A 15,169-nucleotide genomic window follows, 5' to 3' on the forward strand; every position below is an offset into this window, starting at 1 on the left:
TGTGTGTGTGTGTGTGTGTGTGTGTGTGTGTGTGTGTGTGTGTGTGTATGTATATATACATACACACACACACACACACACACACACACACACATATATATACCACATCTTCTTTGTCCATTCATCCATCGATGGACATTTGGGCTCTTTCCATGCTTTAGCTATTGTTGATAGTTCTGCTATAAACATGGGGGTGCATGTGTCCCTTCGAAACAGCATACCTGTATCCTTTGGATGAATGCGTAATAGCGCAATTGCTGGGTCATAGGGTAGTTCTATTTTTAGTTTTTTGAGGAACCTCCATACTGTTTTCCAGAGTGGCTGCACCAGCTTGCATTCCCATGAATTTTGTTTTTCTTATGTTTTGTGTTTTGATTATTTTAAGAATGTGAAATTAAAACTATTGTTCTAGAAGTTAATATTTGAAAATTTTGTCATTTAAACTTTGCAAATGATGTGATTTATAAGGAACAATAATTATGTTTGAATTTCACCTCCTTTTGAACCTCCTGAGTAAAAAGAATATTAATGAAGTCAGAGCATAAGTTAGGATATGAGTCCGAAATAGATGAAAAGCATTTCTTAATTGCTTTTTCTAACCTTTTTTTCTGACACTGAGCTTCGAATTTGGGATTTTTAAAGATTTCCTGCTAGTTAGAGATCTGTGCCAGTGGGTGTCAGATGAGGCTTAGAGAAAAGTCTGATAGCAGGAATTAGTTTGAATTTCCTGGCCTCCTGGTTAGTTTCGCTCTTCCCTGTCTTGGATCCTGCTTTCTGTGAAATTAGTTAAACTGGTGAATGTGTGAAGAGAATGATTTGATATATTTAGGACTCCAGAGAAGGATTAACAGACCACATCGCTGTATCCGATTCTTGTTGTTTGTTGGTTTCCATAGTGTTTTCTAGCTCTTTTTTATTGTTCAGAAAGATCTTGAGTTACCCGCAAGTGTAACTTGTTTTCTGTTTAAGCTTTTTGGATGATTTGTATATTTAGTCATAGACAGTAGTGTGTTTTCTTTGTGTTGTCCTAAGTCCTTTAAGCTAGAGACTATAATCAGGAGTGTTTTATTTCACAGTGGCCATTTTATTTATATGAGGAGAACTTAGACTGCTCATTACTTGTTCTGGAGAAAAGTAGAAAGGTGTGGTTACTTCTTTTTGGGAGCTGTGTCCCAAATGTTATTCTAGCCTTTTTAGAGGAATGTTTTGAATATTTTTGGATATCTGTATTTGCTGAATGCTTTGCTAAGTGATTCCCATGGACTCCTCACAACGACCCTATAGATTTTGTTCATATTTCTTTTGCTCACAGAACCCGTGTGCCCTGGCGCGATGATGTGCAGTTATGCAGAGACGCGTGCAAGGGACCCTTGGCCCTGTGTTGCTGCTTCTGAGCTGTACAGACATGCTGTCTGCGGGCTTGGGAATCTTGGCTCCTTTCTTCTTTCAGATTTTTATAATTTTTGTTTTTAATCTCCTATATCTTGTTTATACTTTGTTGCTCCTGGTTTTGTATGGGAAAAGATTCCAGAGAATGACTGATTTTGAGACTTAATACATACTCATGCCAGGGAAGGAAATGGTCATGAGGCAGTTGTGAGTGTTCTCATTGTAAATCATGTGAGTGGAGCCCCGTATTGAGTAAACTTCTTCCCCCGTCCTTACTAGGTTACTTTGGCACTTTGTCAGCAGTGAGGGAAACAATAAAGTAAATACTGTAATGCTTAATCATTTTCCTGCTTATAAATGGGCTCATATAAAAAATTCCATTCTGAGAAGCGCATTTTACAGAGCTATTAACTCCTTTGTAAAAAATACGGTGGAAACAGATGGATAGATTGCAAAATAACTTGAGACTCCCAGCATCTTCCCTAGCTCTTCACTTTGAATTTGAACATTTGGATCCTTCAAATTTGGAAATGGTAGATAAAGTGGAAATAGGATTGAGCTTTCTGACATAACTTAATATTGCAGTTGTTTATTTCAATTAAACAAAAGTAAGACATCTTTAATGTCCTTTATGTCATTGAGCATTCCTAACCTTGAGGCTTCAGAAAGTGCTTTGACATGTCAGTAGTACTTTTGCCATGAGAAATGTTCAACAAAGAAATGCTTCTCTCCTTCTCTTCTTCCTCCCCCCACCCCCAATAAAATTTCAGCGTCAACAAAATCTTCCCCCTGGCCCAGTTTAGTACCAGAAGCACCTAATCACACCATGTCTGCTCTCAAGGTCATACATGTAGTGCTTCTAAATGAGGTGATGTTTACTAAAAAAGTAAATTTAATCTGTCTCTGAGGTTTTATCTTTTTAAAATTCATTTTGCCTTCCAGAAGAGTGTATTGTTTGGAATTTATAGGGCAATTGTAAAACCATCTATCGTGTGCTCTGTGGAGCTCGTTTCCTGTTTCTTCCTTGTCCCCTTGCCTGCTCTTTCTGTTCCTTGATCCTTCTAGTTCACTGATCTTCTCCTGGCTGCTCTTTTGTTATCCTAGGGGCTTTGTATTTCTTAGTCACCCCATTGTTTTACAAACCTTGTCAACAAGATTATTTATCTTACTTTATTAATCTCACGTTGACTTCCTAGACCAGGTTCTTCAGTGGACTTTTTCAGGGCTCCGTTGTTGACTTCTTTGGCAGAAAACTTTCTATCTTGTCACGTCATCTTTCTTCTGTTCACCTTCAGATTATTTTTGCCTCTTAGCTCTTTTAAAAAATTTTTTTTCTCCTGCAAAAAGTCAAGAGAAAAAATTTGTCTCCTCATGATGTGGTTGTCACAGGCTCTAAGCTTCTTGGGCTGTGGTCTTAGAAGTGTTAAACTCTGGCTTAGCACACATCTATAAATGCCACTGCAGTAGATAACTCTGAATGTATCATCTGGGTGTGCAGTTCTGCCGTTGTAGAGCACTTATAACCTTATGTGACCTGTCAGTCCTGTGCTGTTGTGTATGTGTGTTTTTGATTTTTGTGTGCCCTCTTAAAGAAACCATGTGGCAACTTGGTTGAGATAATTCATAGGTTCATACAATTTACGGATAAGAGTGCTTTAAAAATGATATCATTTCATCACCTATTTTACTGGTGAGGAAACAGACCTCAGTGAGTTCAGGGACCGCCCTCACGTCAGACGTTAGTGGGAAGCCTGGGAGAGAATACCCATCTCTGCTTTCTAGTCCAGCACTTTTCGATCCAAGTTGACTCTTGAAAATTTTTCTCATTTCAAATACTTTTGATTAAGGTGTGATTCCTAGTTTCATCCCCATGTCGGAAGTACGTCACTGGCATAGGTAATCATTGCTAAAGAATTCTGTAATTTATGCCAGTGACCATCGACGAAGTGCCTCCTGCATGATGAGGATGCGTTTGTGCTTTGTTGGCATACAAAAGAAGTATCTGAGGTTATTTCTGCCCTCGATAATTTTGAGAACTTAGTTGAATTTATTAAAAATTAACCCAAACTTTCTTTTTTCTTTTTCTGCTCTTTCTTTATATCTTGTGCTTCACCCCCACCTTAAAACATATCTTGAATATCTACTCTTTTACTACTGTGAGACAAACATACGTTGATCTCTAATTGTGTGTCAGGCATGAGTGTTTAGGATGCAGAGTCAATCCCAGCGTCCAGGGGCATGCTGCCTGTGGGCTGGGGATCCAGCTCACAAACATGCAGTGCACGTTATGCAGTGATTCTCAACCAGGCCAATTTTGCCTCCCTGTAAGGCATTAGGCAGCGTCTGAAAACATTTTTCCTTGTCACACTGGATGGGGTGGGGGCAGTGCTACTAGCATTCTGAGTAGAGGCCAGTGATGCTGTTCAACATCCCACAGAGCATCGGACTGCCCCCCGCCCCCCCCCCCCCCCCAACCAACAACTACCTGACTCCAAATGTCAGTACTGTCAAGGTTGAGAAACCTAGGTATAGAGTGATCATTGCTCTATCCAAAACAGCTACCATGTTCTTGATGTGTTTAGTGCCTGGCACTGTCTCATGATACAGGTGTGGATACATTACTAGTGCCCCTGGGTTGGTTTGGGTGTCTGGGAAGGCTGAGTTGAATCTGGAGGACAAGAAGAAAGGACAGGAAAGGTAAGCAGAGGGAGTGGTGTGGGCAGACATCTAGAGGTGACAGGGCCATCTGGGGCCCTGCAGGTTGTTCGTTATGGCTAGACGTTGAGAGAGAATGCTGAAAGCAAGAGAGAGAGAGGGAAGAGAGAGGGAGAGAGAGAGAGAGGGGGAGAGAGAGGGAGAGAGAGGGAGAGAGAGAAGGAACGGACCTCAAGAAGAGGGTGAGGAGGTAGCAAAGGAGAGTCTGGAAGTGGTAGCCTTGTATGTCATGCTAAGGCATTTGGGTCTTTATGTAAAGGCTGTAGGAAACCAAAAAGAGGTTTTAAGTGGATCATCACATGTTCAGATTTGTCTTTTGGAAGGGCAACTTCAGTGTTTCAAGGAGAACTAATTGGAAGGGAGCAACTAGAGATAAGAAATTGACTCAGAGGCTGTTGCACTCATTCAGGTAGGAAATGAGCCTAGAAGTTATAGTGGGGGTGGGAAAATGGTTGAATTTCAGAGATACAAGAGAGGTTGAATCTATCGATTGGGTACCAGGGAAGAGAGGATCAAGCGCCGGGTCACTGATCCCTGACTTGGGCAAGCGTAGCTAGAACACATGTACCCCTTCCCCAAAGGGAGATGTACAGGTCTGTCAACAGCAACCGCATCGGGCTTCAAGCCTGGCATCTTTGGGGAACGCCTGCCCTTCCTGTTGGCGCTGGATGTAACCCCTGTGATGCAGAGGTGAACCTGCCGTGTTAGCACATCCACCCACAAAGATGGAGTGAGAACAGGGCCGCTGCGATAAAAACTTAGGCGAAGGTGGGGAGAGAAATGCTCAGTAGCTACTATTTCACATTCTGTTGGAGAAGCATAACAGGACCCCTGCGCACTGGCTACAGAGCCAACTCTTTGGCTGTTGGCCAGTTGGGCTGCTTTTGGTTCTGTTCTCAGAGAGGAACTCTTTTGTCCATTGTCCTTTGTGGCTCATCTGGGAGGGTGTATAATTCATGTTTCAGCTCAGATGTCACCTCCTCAGCTTTTATTTGACCTCCCGATATAAAATAGGCAGCCGGTTTTTAATTGCCGTGTTGTAGCTATCAGCTGGACACACATTATCAGCAATGATCTAGTTCATTTACTTGTTTTACTTTTTGTGCCCCTTTTCTACTGGAATATCAGGTCTTGAACGGAGGAGGGGATTTCGTAGATGTGTTCATTTTGAGTCATTAATACCTGCAGTGTCTGGCTCACCATGTTTTTTGAAAGGATGGACAAACGAATGAGAAAGATACAGAATGCCGAAAAAGGAACAGGACTTAAAGAGTGGTGTGTGTGTGTGTGTGTGTGTGTGTGTGTGTGTGTGTGTGTTTCTTTTCTTTTTTTTTTTTTTTTTACTTTTGGTGGGAGAGAGGAAGAGGAGTTCAGTTTGGATGTAATGGGTTTTAGCAGTATTCAGGTAGAGATGTCCAGGAGGCCGCTGAACACACAAGTGACGCTCAGGAAGGAAGTTGTAGTATAAAACTGGCTAATGTTTACTGAACCCCTTCCTCAGTGCCAGGCGCTGTCCTCAGCCCTTTCCTGAGCTCAGGAAAGTAGAGCTGTGTGTACATTTGTGGAAGCAGAAGTCTAAAACGGTGGAATGGGAACATTTGGAGAGTGTGCATGAGGAAAACAATAGGGACAGAATCCCAGGGGACACGGGGCATATGAGAGCCGAGCAGAGAAAGAGGCACCTCTCCAAAGGAGCCACCAGAGGGGCAGGGGGAGCTCAGGGAGAGGATGGCATGTAGGAATCCAGGGGAAGGGGTGCAGGGTGGAGAGCTCCCCGTCTGTCTCACAGGGATCTGAAAAGTGTCCGTGGACCTCAGGATCAGAGAAGTAACCTGGGGAGAGCTGTTTGAGGAAACCCTGGGGGAAGCAAATAGGTTGAGGGAGAATTTAGTACATGTGCCGCTGAAGCGAGCCCGAGGGTTGGAGAACTTAAAGTTGCCCCTGAGAATAAGCTGGTAGGAGGAAGAGTTTGAAAATGCAGCATGGGGAGGAGATGGCTGCTGTGTGATTCCGAGGGTTCGGTGGCGGGGTGAGAATTGATGGCAGCCAGAGCAGTGGTGGAGGAATGTTCTCAGATATATCTTTTAGCTGCTTTCTTTGTATTTCCTGTGAACCTTTTGATTTTCCTGTTCTGTCATTTTCCCAGCAGAACGGGAGGCAGTAGAAAACCTTACCAGCTGCCACACTGCTTCCCTGTTTAGGGTGCGGTGGCGACTGGCCACAGCTTCCATCAGCCCAGGAGCACGGGTTCTAGGGAGAGTCCCTGTATTTGTTTTGCTGGGATCAGCCGTTAGTTTTGTGGTCTTCCTGGTTACTGTGGTTTCACATGATTACGCTTCCACTTATTTCTACCAGGCCTGAATTCTGGTTGCATGAAAGCTATCTTTCAGAAGCCGTCAGGCTACCAGTAGTTAAAATGGCTCAGCAAAGCCCACAACGGCACACTTAGTAAGGAAACCTGAATTACATATGTAACTTGGGAATTTAAGAATGTACATCAATCTTTTCTTTTTTTTTTTTAATTTTTGCAGTGACAGCCATTAGGTTTCCAACTGAGGAAGTAAAGCTAGTGTTTTTAGAATATGCTGTTCAAATATAAAATATACCTTAGTTTCTTGATGCATGGATGCTAAAACTATTCACCTTGCTTGATAATTTCTGAGTCTATATTGAGATATAGATAATGGAGTCAGGGTATATAGAAAATTATTTTCTAAAATAGTATTTTAGAATAAATGCTATTTATTTTTTTAAATTTAAAAATTTAATTTAGAACAGAAAAGTATTTTCCTCTTTGTTGCCTTTGAGAGAAAATACATCTGACAGAATTAAAAAAAAATGGCTCCGGACTCTGGAGCCTAAGAAGTTCATCTCTTTTGAGAATCTGCTTAAAAATGTGAACAAATCACATGAGAGCATGTGAAAAATCTACAAATACAAAAATCTACAAAGTAGTTCTTTGTAGGTTTTCTTTTAAAACTAGCCTCCTCCATCAAGGGTAATAGTTATGCTGTCAGCAGAGTGAACTGTGTTCCATCAGGGTGTCTGGACCAGATGTTTGATTCTTGCCAGAACAAAATGGCCTCCGATCTGGGAAGGACCGGGTGGGGAAGGACCATTCAGGAGGAGAGGGTAGTTGTGCATGTTCGTCAGAGATGGTAAAATTTGGTACTCAGTTTTCAGTAGTACCATTGAGTACATGATGGATAAAGAGGCACTTCACTCCCTCAAAGAATAAACCTCTTGGTGTTACTCAGGTTTTTGTTGTTAGGGCTTCTTTATACTCTTAAAATTCTTTGAAGACCTCAAAGAGCTTTTTGTTTATATAGGCTATATTGATTGATATTTACTAGATTATTTAGTAGATTGATGTAGATTTTGATATTACATTGATATTTACTACATGGGTAAATGCACAAAATTTACCAATTCGTTTAAAAATACCAATAAGAAATTCATTAATGCTTACACAACTAGCATGTTTTTATGAAAAATAACTATAGTTTTAAAAATTTAGTGAGAAAAAATGGCACTGCTATGCATTTTTGTCAATCTTGTTATAATATCTCACTTAACCGAAGAGAGATTCTTAAATCTGCTTCCGCATTCAGCCTATCATTTGGGATATTTCACTATAAGTCATGAAAGAATGAACGTGAAGAAGGCAAATCATGTCTTAGTATTTCTGAGAAAGTAATGCTCAGCTCATGGACCCTAGAAGTGTTTCATGGACCCCCTGGGGGATCCCTGGGCCACGCTTTGAGAACCTCTCGGCTAAACCATATGTTCTTGAAAGCAAAGACCATTGCTTTGGTTTCCTCTTCTATTCCTCGGGGTCTGGTAAATATTCGTTATATTGACTCCTCAAATGTGTTTACTGTTTCCACTTTCCTCTGTAAAAATCCAGAGGAAGGACCCAGCTGGTGAATCAGGATGCCTTCCTCCTTAATTAGTCACAGCGTAAGAATCCATCTCAGGCCTTTGACTCAGCAGCCAGAGAGGTGCCACTGGACTCTTTTCCCTGTGTCTGATGACATTGCAGACTGGTTACAAATCAAGATAAGTAGTTTAGGGAAAAAATATTCTCTTTATAGTGCAGTGGGTTCTAGGAAGTCTTGGAGGTTGCTGGGGGAAAGAAGCTAGAATTGTTTCCTAGGAACAGTGGGAAAGTCTCTGCGGAAGTGTTAGGGGCCTGCTGGCGCATGGGATCCACTCTGCTCTCCAGAAAGCATATGTATGTACTCTTCCAGTTTGTAATTTCTGCACCAAGGCAATGGCAGGTGGCCTGAAGAGCGAGTGGGAAGCAGTAATCAGCCCTCCAAGTAACAGCATTCTCATTTGCCAAATGTTATGTTAATGTTTCTCCAAACTTGTGGTAGAAATATGCAAACTTAGACTGAAAATATGCATACTGTTAGTATTAAGTTTTCAGACTTTTGATAAAATGTAGGTAAACAATATCAAAAGGTATCTTAAAAATTATGTAGTAAATTTTGCATAAAACAAATATGTGTACCACTTAGGATATTTACATTGGAGCCAATTTATTTATCAGCTATGTGAGGGAAAATCTTCATGAATACGGTAGCATAAAAGCAGTAGTTTTTGCATTCGACTTGCAAGAAATGGGAGCAGAAACATTTTAAAAACAGCATGATTTTGTTTGCTTTATGTGAATGAGTAGTGGCATTTTCTAACTGCTTGCCTCTTGGGCATATAAATCATCATGGTGCGTTCTTACTAATAGTCTCTGAACTTCTTTCTCTGTCCTTTTCCTCTGGGCCGTATATTGCTGCCTTTAGCGCTTCAGCATGGAGGGGATCTCAAATGTCATTCAGAATGGCCTCCGCCACACCTTTGGAAATTCAGGTGGAGAGAAACAGGTGCTCGGTTATCCTTATTTTCCTCATTCTCTGCTTTTTCATTCCCTGTGTAAGTGAAGGTCCTGAAAGCTGGCACTTGTACTAATTCACTAAGACTGTTGCTTAAAAGGGAGAAGTGAAAGTTCATCATGTCTCTAGTCCTGATAATACATAGGATTTCACTTTAGGAAACAGCACTTTTCAAATTGGGCAACAGACTAAATGCATTCTTAGTACATGTTTTAGAGCTCCATTTTCCACTGCTGTTAAATAAATCGCATTGACCTCATGAGCTGCATGTCTAGAATATATAACTAAACCAGAATATGCTACTGTAATTCTAAAAGTCTGAGAAACAAGATGTCATTTTAGGGGGAAGAAAGCTGATCTCGGTATCTTTCTGATTAGAGTTCTAGGTCAAACAGGTTGATAAGAGTATATCCTACCTCCTTTTCAATGAAATTCAGGTGCTTCTAAGGTGTATCGTGTAGTCAGCCAACTCAGTTGTCCGCCAAGTGAGGCACGAGACGTGATTTATACAGAATTCTACATGGCTGTAAATACACCCGCAGTCAGATGTGTGGCTGTTTTGTATAATGACTTAGGGAGGATCATGAACACAGGAAACACATCTACATTAATGAGTGTGCTTAAAATTACTTTTCACAATTTGAAATTTTCACTTCAAAAAGGAAACCTCTCACATTAGCTCAAGCATTTGAGCCTAGGATTTTTACTAAAAGATAGTTTCTGTATTGCTCAAGAAGGGAAACAGTCGATATCAAATAATCCTTCATACCGACATTTACAGCTCCAGTGAGGGATGGTCGAAATTTCGTTTTTCTTCTGGCCCCTCTCACCTGTCTCAGATGCCCAGGACGGCAAAGTAACTTTCAAAGTGACCCACACGTGGGAAGCCCGAGAGCGTGGTCAGAGAGCGTGCTCGAGGGGGTGCAGCTCCCTGATGCTGTCAGAGTCCCGCTTCCCTGACGTGCGCTGTTCGTGCCAGCCATGGGGGCTGGCTTCCTGCTTTCTGTGTATTCACGAGGAAACATTCAGTTCCACAACGGGGTATCAGCTTGGAGAAGTCTACACCGAAAAGTTGGTGGGGATTGTTTCCTAAACACGGAATAATTCACTTTCCTGCTTCCCTGTACGTAGGGAGCCAGTTCTTACTAAACCATCTTACCTTGTTTTTTGATTATAAGATCACTCAGGGGTGAAATCACTCAAGGAGGGTTAGGACTAGAGCTGAGATTTAGGACAAGGACTAAATAATGGGTGGGTCTGAAAAGATTCTAAGTGAGAACAGTGGCTCTCCAGATGAGCACAGGCAGACCACACTGAGGTAGATAGTTTTGGTAGAGTGGCCAGAATAGGGACATCTGGACAGTAAATTTTAGATTGTGCTTCCATGGGATGTAGCTACAGGCCATAACTGGTACTTGTGAGCCCTCACGGGAGTGAATGAGGCACTTTGTCTATGTATCAGACGTGAATTTTCATTATTCACCAGGCCATTCTCTCCTTTCACTTTTCTCTTTTCCTTTAACGCCTTTAAACTTTGAAACTACTTACAAGTAATTTGAAATAATAATAATAATACACCTCTAAAATTATTTGGGTACGTGTGTCTATGTCAGCTTCTGGAAGAAGCTGGTGTGTGTTTTTAAGTTGTCAGGTTATCCACGTGACCATTTTGTTCAACCAGAAAAAAACGGTCTGAAACAGAATTATTTGGCTGTTGGAATTATTTGGTCATGCAGAACTGTTGCAACTATGTCTTCAGTTTTAAATTACTCTTTTCCAAGTATGTTGGAAATAATGCAAGGAGATTGTTAGATAAGGCTTTACTTTAAAGATGAACAAATTGTAAAGATCACCCTCAGGCCTACTTTTGTGAAATTTTCAATAATTGAAAGGTGAAAATATATTTATGTTAATGTTGGGTTTGTGTGAAGCAGATGGAGGTAGGCAAAAAATACAGAGACAGCCGAGATAGTAAGATACCTGTGTTCCATACTAAAGAAGCTCATGTTTCATGTTACAAAATAGACCTGTAGTAACTGTATCGAAGTTTTACAGATAAGGTCATTCTGATTTAAGTGACATTTTTTTTTTTTAACTTGGCAGTACTTGACGACAGTCATTCCTTACGAGAAAAAAAATGGACCACCATCTGTTGAAGATCTTCAGATATTAACAAAAAGTGAGCAGAGCCAAAATGAAACTGTTACTTTATTTACTTTTGCTGATTCTGAATACTGATTTTGGTTGGTTGATTGTTGCTATGTTTTGTTTTGTCAATTGGGGATAGTAAATGACAGATGTCATCATTTATTGAGAATGAGACCATAAATGGCTGCACCATCGAACGTGACACTGAATTCCGAGTTGATTTGTACTTTTTGTACTTTTTCTTACCTTTTGAAATACTTACAAGCTGAACTTTTGAGGAAAAAAGTGTAACTTGATTCTCCATCATCCCTTGTATGTTTAAGAACATATCATTTATCAATAGATAAGGTGCTTCTATGTATGTTATGTTATGTAAATGTTATGTCATGTTATGTAAATATGACTGTCAGTAAGTCAGTAGGAAAGATTTAGAAAGTGACCGAAAATATTCTCCTTTCTTAGAACGTAGAACCCAAATAGTCATAAGCAGAATATAAATTGATAGTAATATTTTAAGAATATTCATTCAGCAAATATTAAAAAAGGCCTATTCTATGCCAGGCTGTGTTCTGGGCATTGAGATACTTTAGTGAACAAAGCAGACAAAAATACTCCACCTTCAAGAGGCTCGCATTTTAAAATAATTTGTGAGACCTAAATATACATTCTACTGATTCTGTCTTACGATAGCCATAAATGAGCAATGAATTCTGGTTCTATCCCTGTTATTTACAGTAACGTCCTTGGATGTTACTTATCCCTCTCTTGGTCACAATGAAAAACAAAGGTAAACATATTTGCTGTGTTTCCCTCATGGTAAATAAATTAACGTATGTGTGATTTGGGGTAAGTCAATTACTGAGCTTTGTTTTCCTTGAAGGGACTGGATTTGCTGCTCTGTTAACTGTTGATTAAAGAAGGAACCAAATAAGAGGGAATCACAGGAATGCCTCTTGTGACTATACCTATTTTGGAATTTAGGGATATGGAGGCGTGGTTGTCGTGAGCACAAGCTGCCTGCCTGTCTCCTTCTACCTGAAGTTGTTACTCTTTCCTTTGGTGAACGATACTTTCAAAACATTTTATACTAAGATACAGGTAAATCAAGTGATGCCAGCCAGTCTGAAATAGAAAATGAAGAAATTAACTGGGTGGCCTGCCCTCTGATTTTCCAGACCAACCCATGAAGTTATGAGTGTCCAAGATCACACAGGGGAATGCTTAATTACAGGGCTGGGTCTTTTAATTCCCAGTCCACTGTACTTTTTAAGAATGTTAGCCTATGGCACGTGATTTTATATAGAACTGAAAACCAATCTAAAACACGATGGGAAGCAGGAATACTGAACACAGTTACCCTCTGAGAAGGGAACATAAATATTGCCCAGACGCCAGGAATTACTGAAAGACCTTGGATTCTCAGAGCATGGACAGACTTGGCCAAACGAAAGACATCGTAATTCCCACATCAGAATGTCTTCAGGCTGATCCTTAGATGATACCTTTGTAGATGGCACAATTTGGAATCTCTGAGTAGACGTGTAGGGGGTGTGAAGGAATGCCCAAGTTAGTGTGAGTTTCCCTTCGAAGTAAAAGCAGTTAGCTCCTCAAAACTTGGGGGAGAACCGGAGCCTCCACCACTGCCGCCCGTCGATGTTCACGGCGGAAGCCCGGGGAGATGGTTGCAGCGTTTATGGTTGTTCAGGCTTCCTCATGAAAGCTCCTGGAAGTACAGTAGCAACAGTAATAAGAATCAGAATACCGTTAGTTGTGTTAATAATAATGGCTAATGCTTACACAGCGTATATTCTGTGTTGAGCGCTATTCTCAGTCCTTCACGTCTGCATTAGTAACTTGATAATCACAACCAGCCTTGGGGACTGGTCTGATGACTATGCTCATGTTACAGATGAGGAACTTGGTGCACCGACTGGTTAGGTAACTTGCTCAGAGCGCCCACAGTGGGGAAGTGGTAGAGCCAGGGTTTAAGCCCAAGCAGACGCCATGTTGTTCCATCGTATGTCTGGGGAAGCAGGGCAGCCTTCTCCCCCGGGTGCTCCGGGGACAGTTTGAGGTGGCAGCTGCTGTGAAAGTGTAGCATTTGTTCATGTGTTTCTGTACCTGCGTGGTCGAGATTTTTAAGCCCCCCAGCAGCTGATCTTGCTGTTTGGCTTTGCTTGGAGATAAAATTGTCCAAGATGCCCCTTGAGGATGAGGTCGATTCACCGGGCTTCCTCTGTAGTACAGGGGCAGGCAGCGTGGCTGGGTGCTGCTTCAGTGAGGTCTGCTCTTTATTTTGGCCTTTGAAAGTTTCCAAGAAGGCTGACAGACATGCTCCTTGGAGAAGGTGGCTCACTAGTCATTTGAGAGTTTCTCCCGCTTGTGAGATGTGCAGACTGAGGGTCTCCTGCTCCCCAGAGCTCAAAGAAGTGCTCATGGTGGTACCTCGCTTTCCAGTAACTTATTACGACAGACTTGAGGCTCTGGGTAAATAGCCCAATTCTTCTTTGCTGGTTCCACTGTCTGGATGTTTTATACCCGGGAGAAGTCTCCGGTAACAGGAATGTTCTCACTTGGATAAGGGCTCACTCAACGACAGTACATTCTTGAGCATTTGCAGTTGCTGTTTAGCGTGCAGAAAGTAACCACTAATTTGTAGGAATTGATTATGCCTGATAATTAATGAAGGCTACAGTGTAAATGCGATTTGCTCTCTGAGTTTGAAATTGTTGCCTTGTCTTTCTCTCCTTCATTTTACAGTTCTTCGTGCCATGAAAGAGGACAGTGACAAGGTTCCGAGCTTGTTAACTGATTATATACTGAAAGGTGAGTGTTATAATGGTGTATGTGCGATGCTTGGGAAGTTATGATTAGTCGATAAATGCATCATCGTCTTGTTAATAGATAAGAAAGTAACTTCCAAATGCACTTTTATCATTCTCATTTGTGCCGAGTGAGGATAGATGCCTGGCTTACTTATGCTACTCACATTATGAATTATGGTTATATAGAATGCAACTTTTATTTCGGATCTTGAGCTGGAAGTAATTTCCACAGCTCAGCTTTAGTAAGCACAGAGACAGGCAATGGAGGAAATATGGAGACGTTCCCACAATTATGTGTCTCAGGTATTGACTGACACAGGGTGGGGTTCAGTAGGGTGGTGTCTGCCATCGTGGGGACAGTAGAGAAGGACAGATCATGAGGATGGATGAAAGAGGGGACAGTGAAGTCAGAGAACAGTCCCTCAGGGATTTGATGTAAGGGAAAGGAACGGGAGGGAGAGAAAGAATGGATTTTCATCAACTAGGACAGTGAAAAATGAACCGTAAATTTTAGTGAGATCAAGATCACAGGTTGGGAACAGTGATGAGGCAAAGGAAGGTCATTCGAGAAGTTAATGAGGTTACTAACTTTGCTGAGGAAAGAGCAAAATTTGGATAATAAAGAGGGAACTGATGAACTTATTTAATTACAGGCAAAACTAACACTTTTCAGTGAAATTATTTTTTATAAAGCAGCAGTTATTCAGGTGACATTTTCTAAGCATCATGAAATGCATCCTATAGTATATGATCCAATATTGAGAGCAGTCCTCTTCTGGGAACATTTTTCTTTGGGTTCTCTCCGTCAGTGTTTCTGGCTGAACATAGGAAGGTTGGGATTTCTGAGATGTTAGGTAACTCAGATGGCATATTTCTTCAACCACAGCTTCATAAAGAGGGAACCTCAGTAGAATATACTGGGAGCTCAGAGTGAGTGACACATTAAGTGTCACCTGTGATTGAAGTGGAGCCAGTCGTTAGTAGGTTAGGGGTATGGGGGAGGGGGTTGAAAGAAGAGATTGAAATGTTTTAATAAGCCATGTTCTTCTGATGGAGGGCTTTTACTTCCTATTACATTCCAGTTTCTTTCTTTTTCTTTTTCTTTTTAATACCTGACATCTTTGTTTGCTTTTATGTTGTGCTAGCACTGGTATGAAAGCTGGATTGTTCTGAGGTTTGTTCTTGTAGATGTGACACAGG

General features: G+C 41.2%; 1 protein-coding gene across 3 annotated transcripts in view; it reads left to right on the plus strand.

Annotated features, from left to right (window-relative positions):
- The window catches only part of FEZ2 (fasciculation and elongation protein zeta 2), a 45,276-nt gene that overhangs the window by 25,980 nt on the left and 4,127 nt on the right, over positions 1-15,169 (plus strand). Inside the window, exons 6-8 of one of the 3 annotated variants that reach the window (XM_049651893.1) lie at positions 8,907-8,987; positions 11,100-11,175; positions 13,905-13,970. In XM_049651893.1, the coding sequence (XP_049507850.1) occupies positions 8,907-8,987; positions 11,100-11,175; positions 13,905-13,970 (223 nt within the window). Of the gene's footprint in view, positions 1-8,906; positions 8,988-11,099; positions 11,176-13,904; positions 13,972-15,169 lie in introns of those variants that run through there. The other 2 variants (XM_049651895.1, XM_049651894.1) reach the window with 2 other exon arrangements.

Source organism: Panthera uncia (genome assembly GCF_023721935.1).
Source record: "Panthera uncia isolate 11264 chromosome A3 unlocalized genomic scaffold, Puncia_PCG_1.0 HiC_scaffold_12, whole genome shotgun sequence".
Lineage (NCBI taxonomy): Eukaryota > Metazoa > Chordata > Mammalia > Carnivora > Felidae > Panthera > Panthera uncia.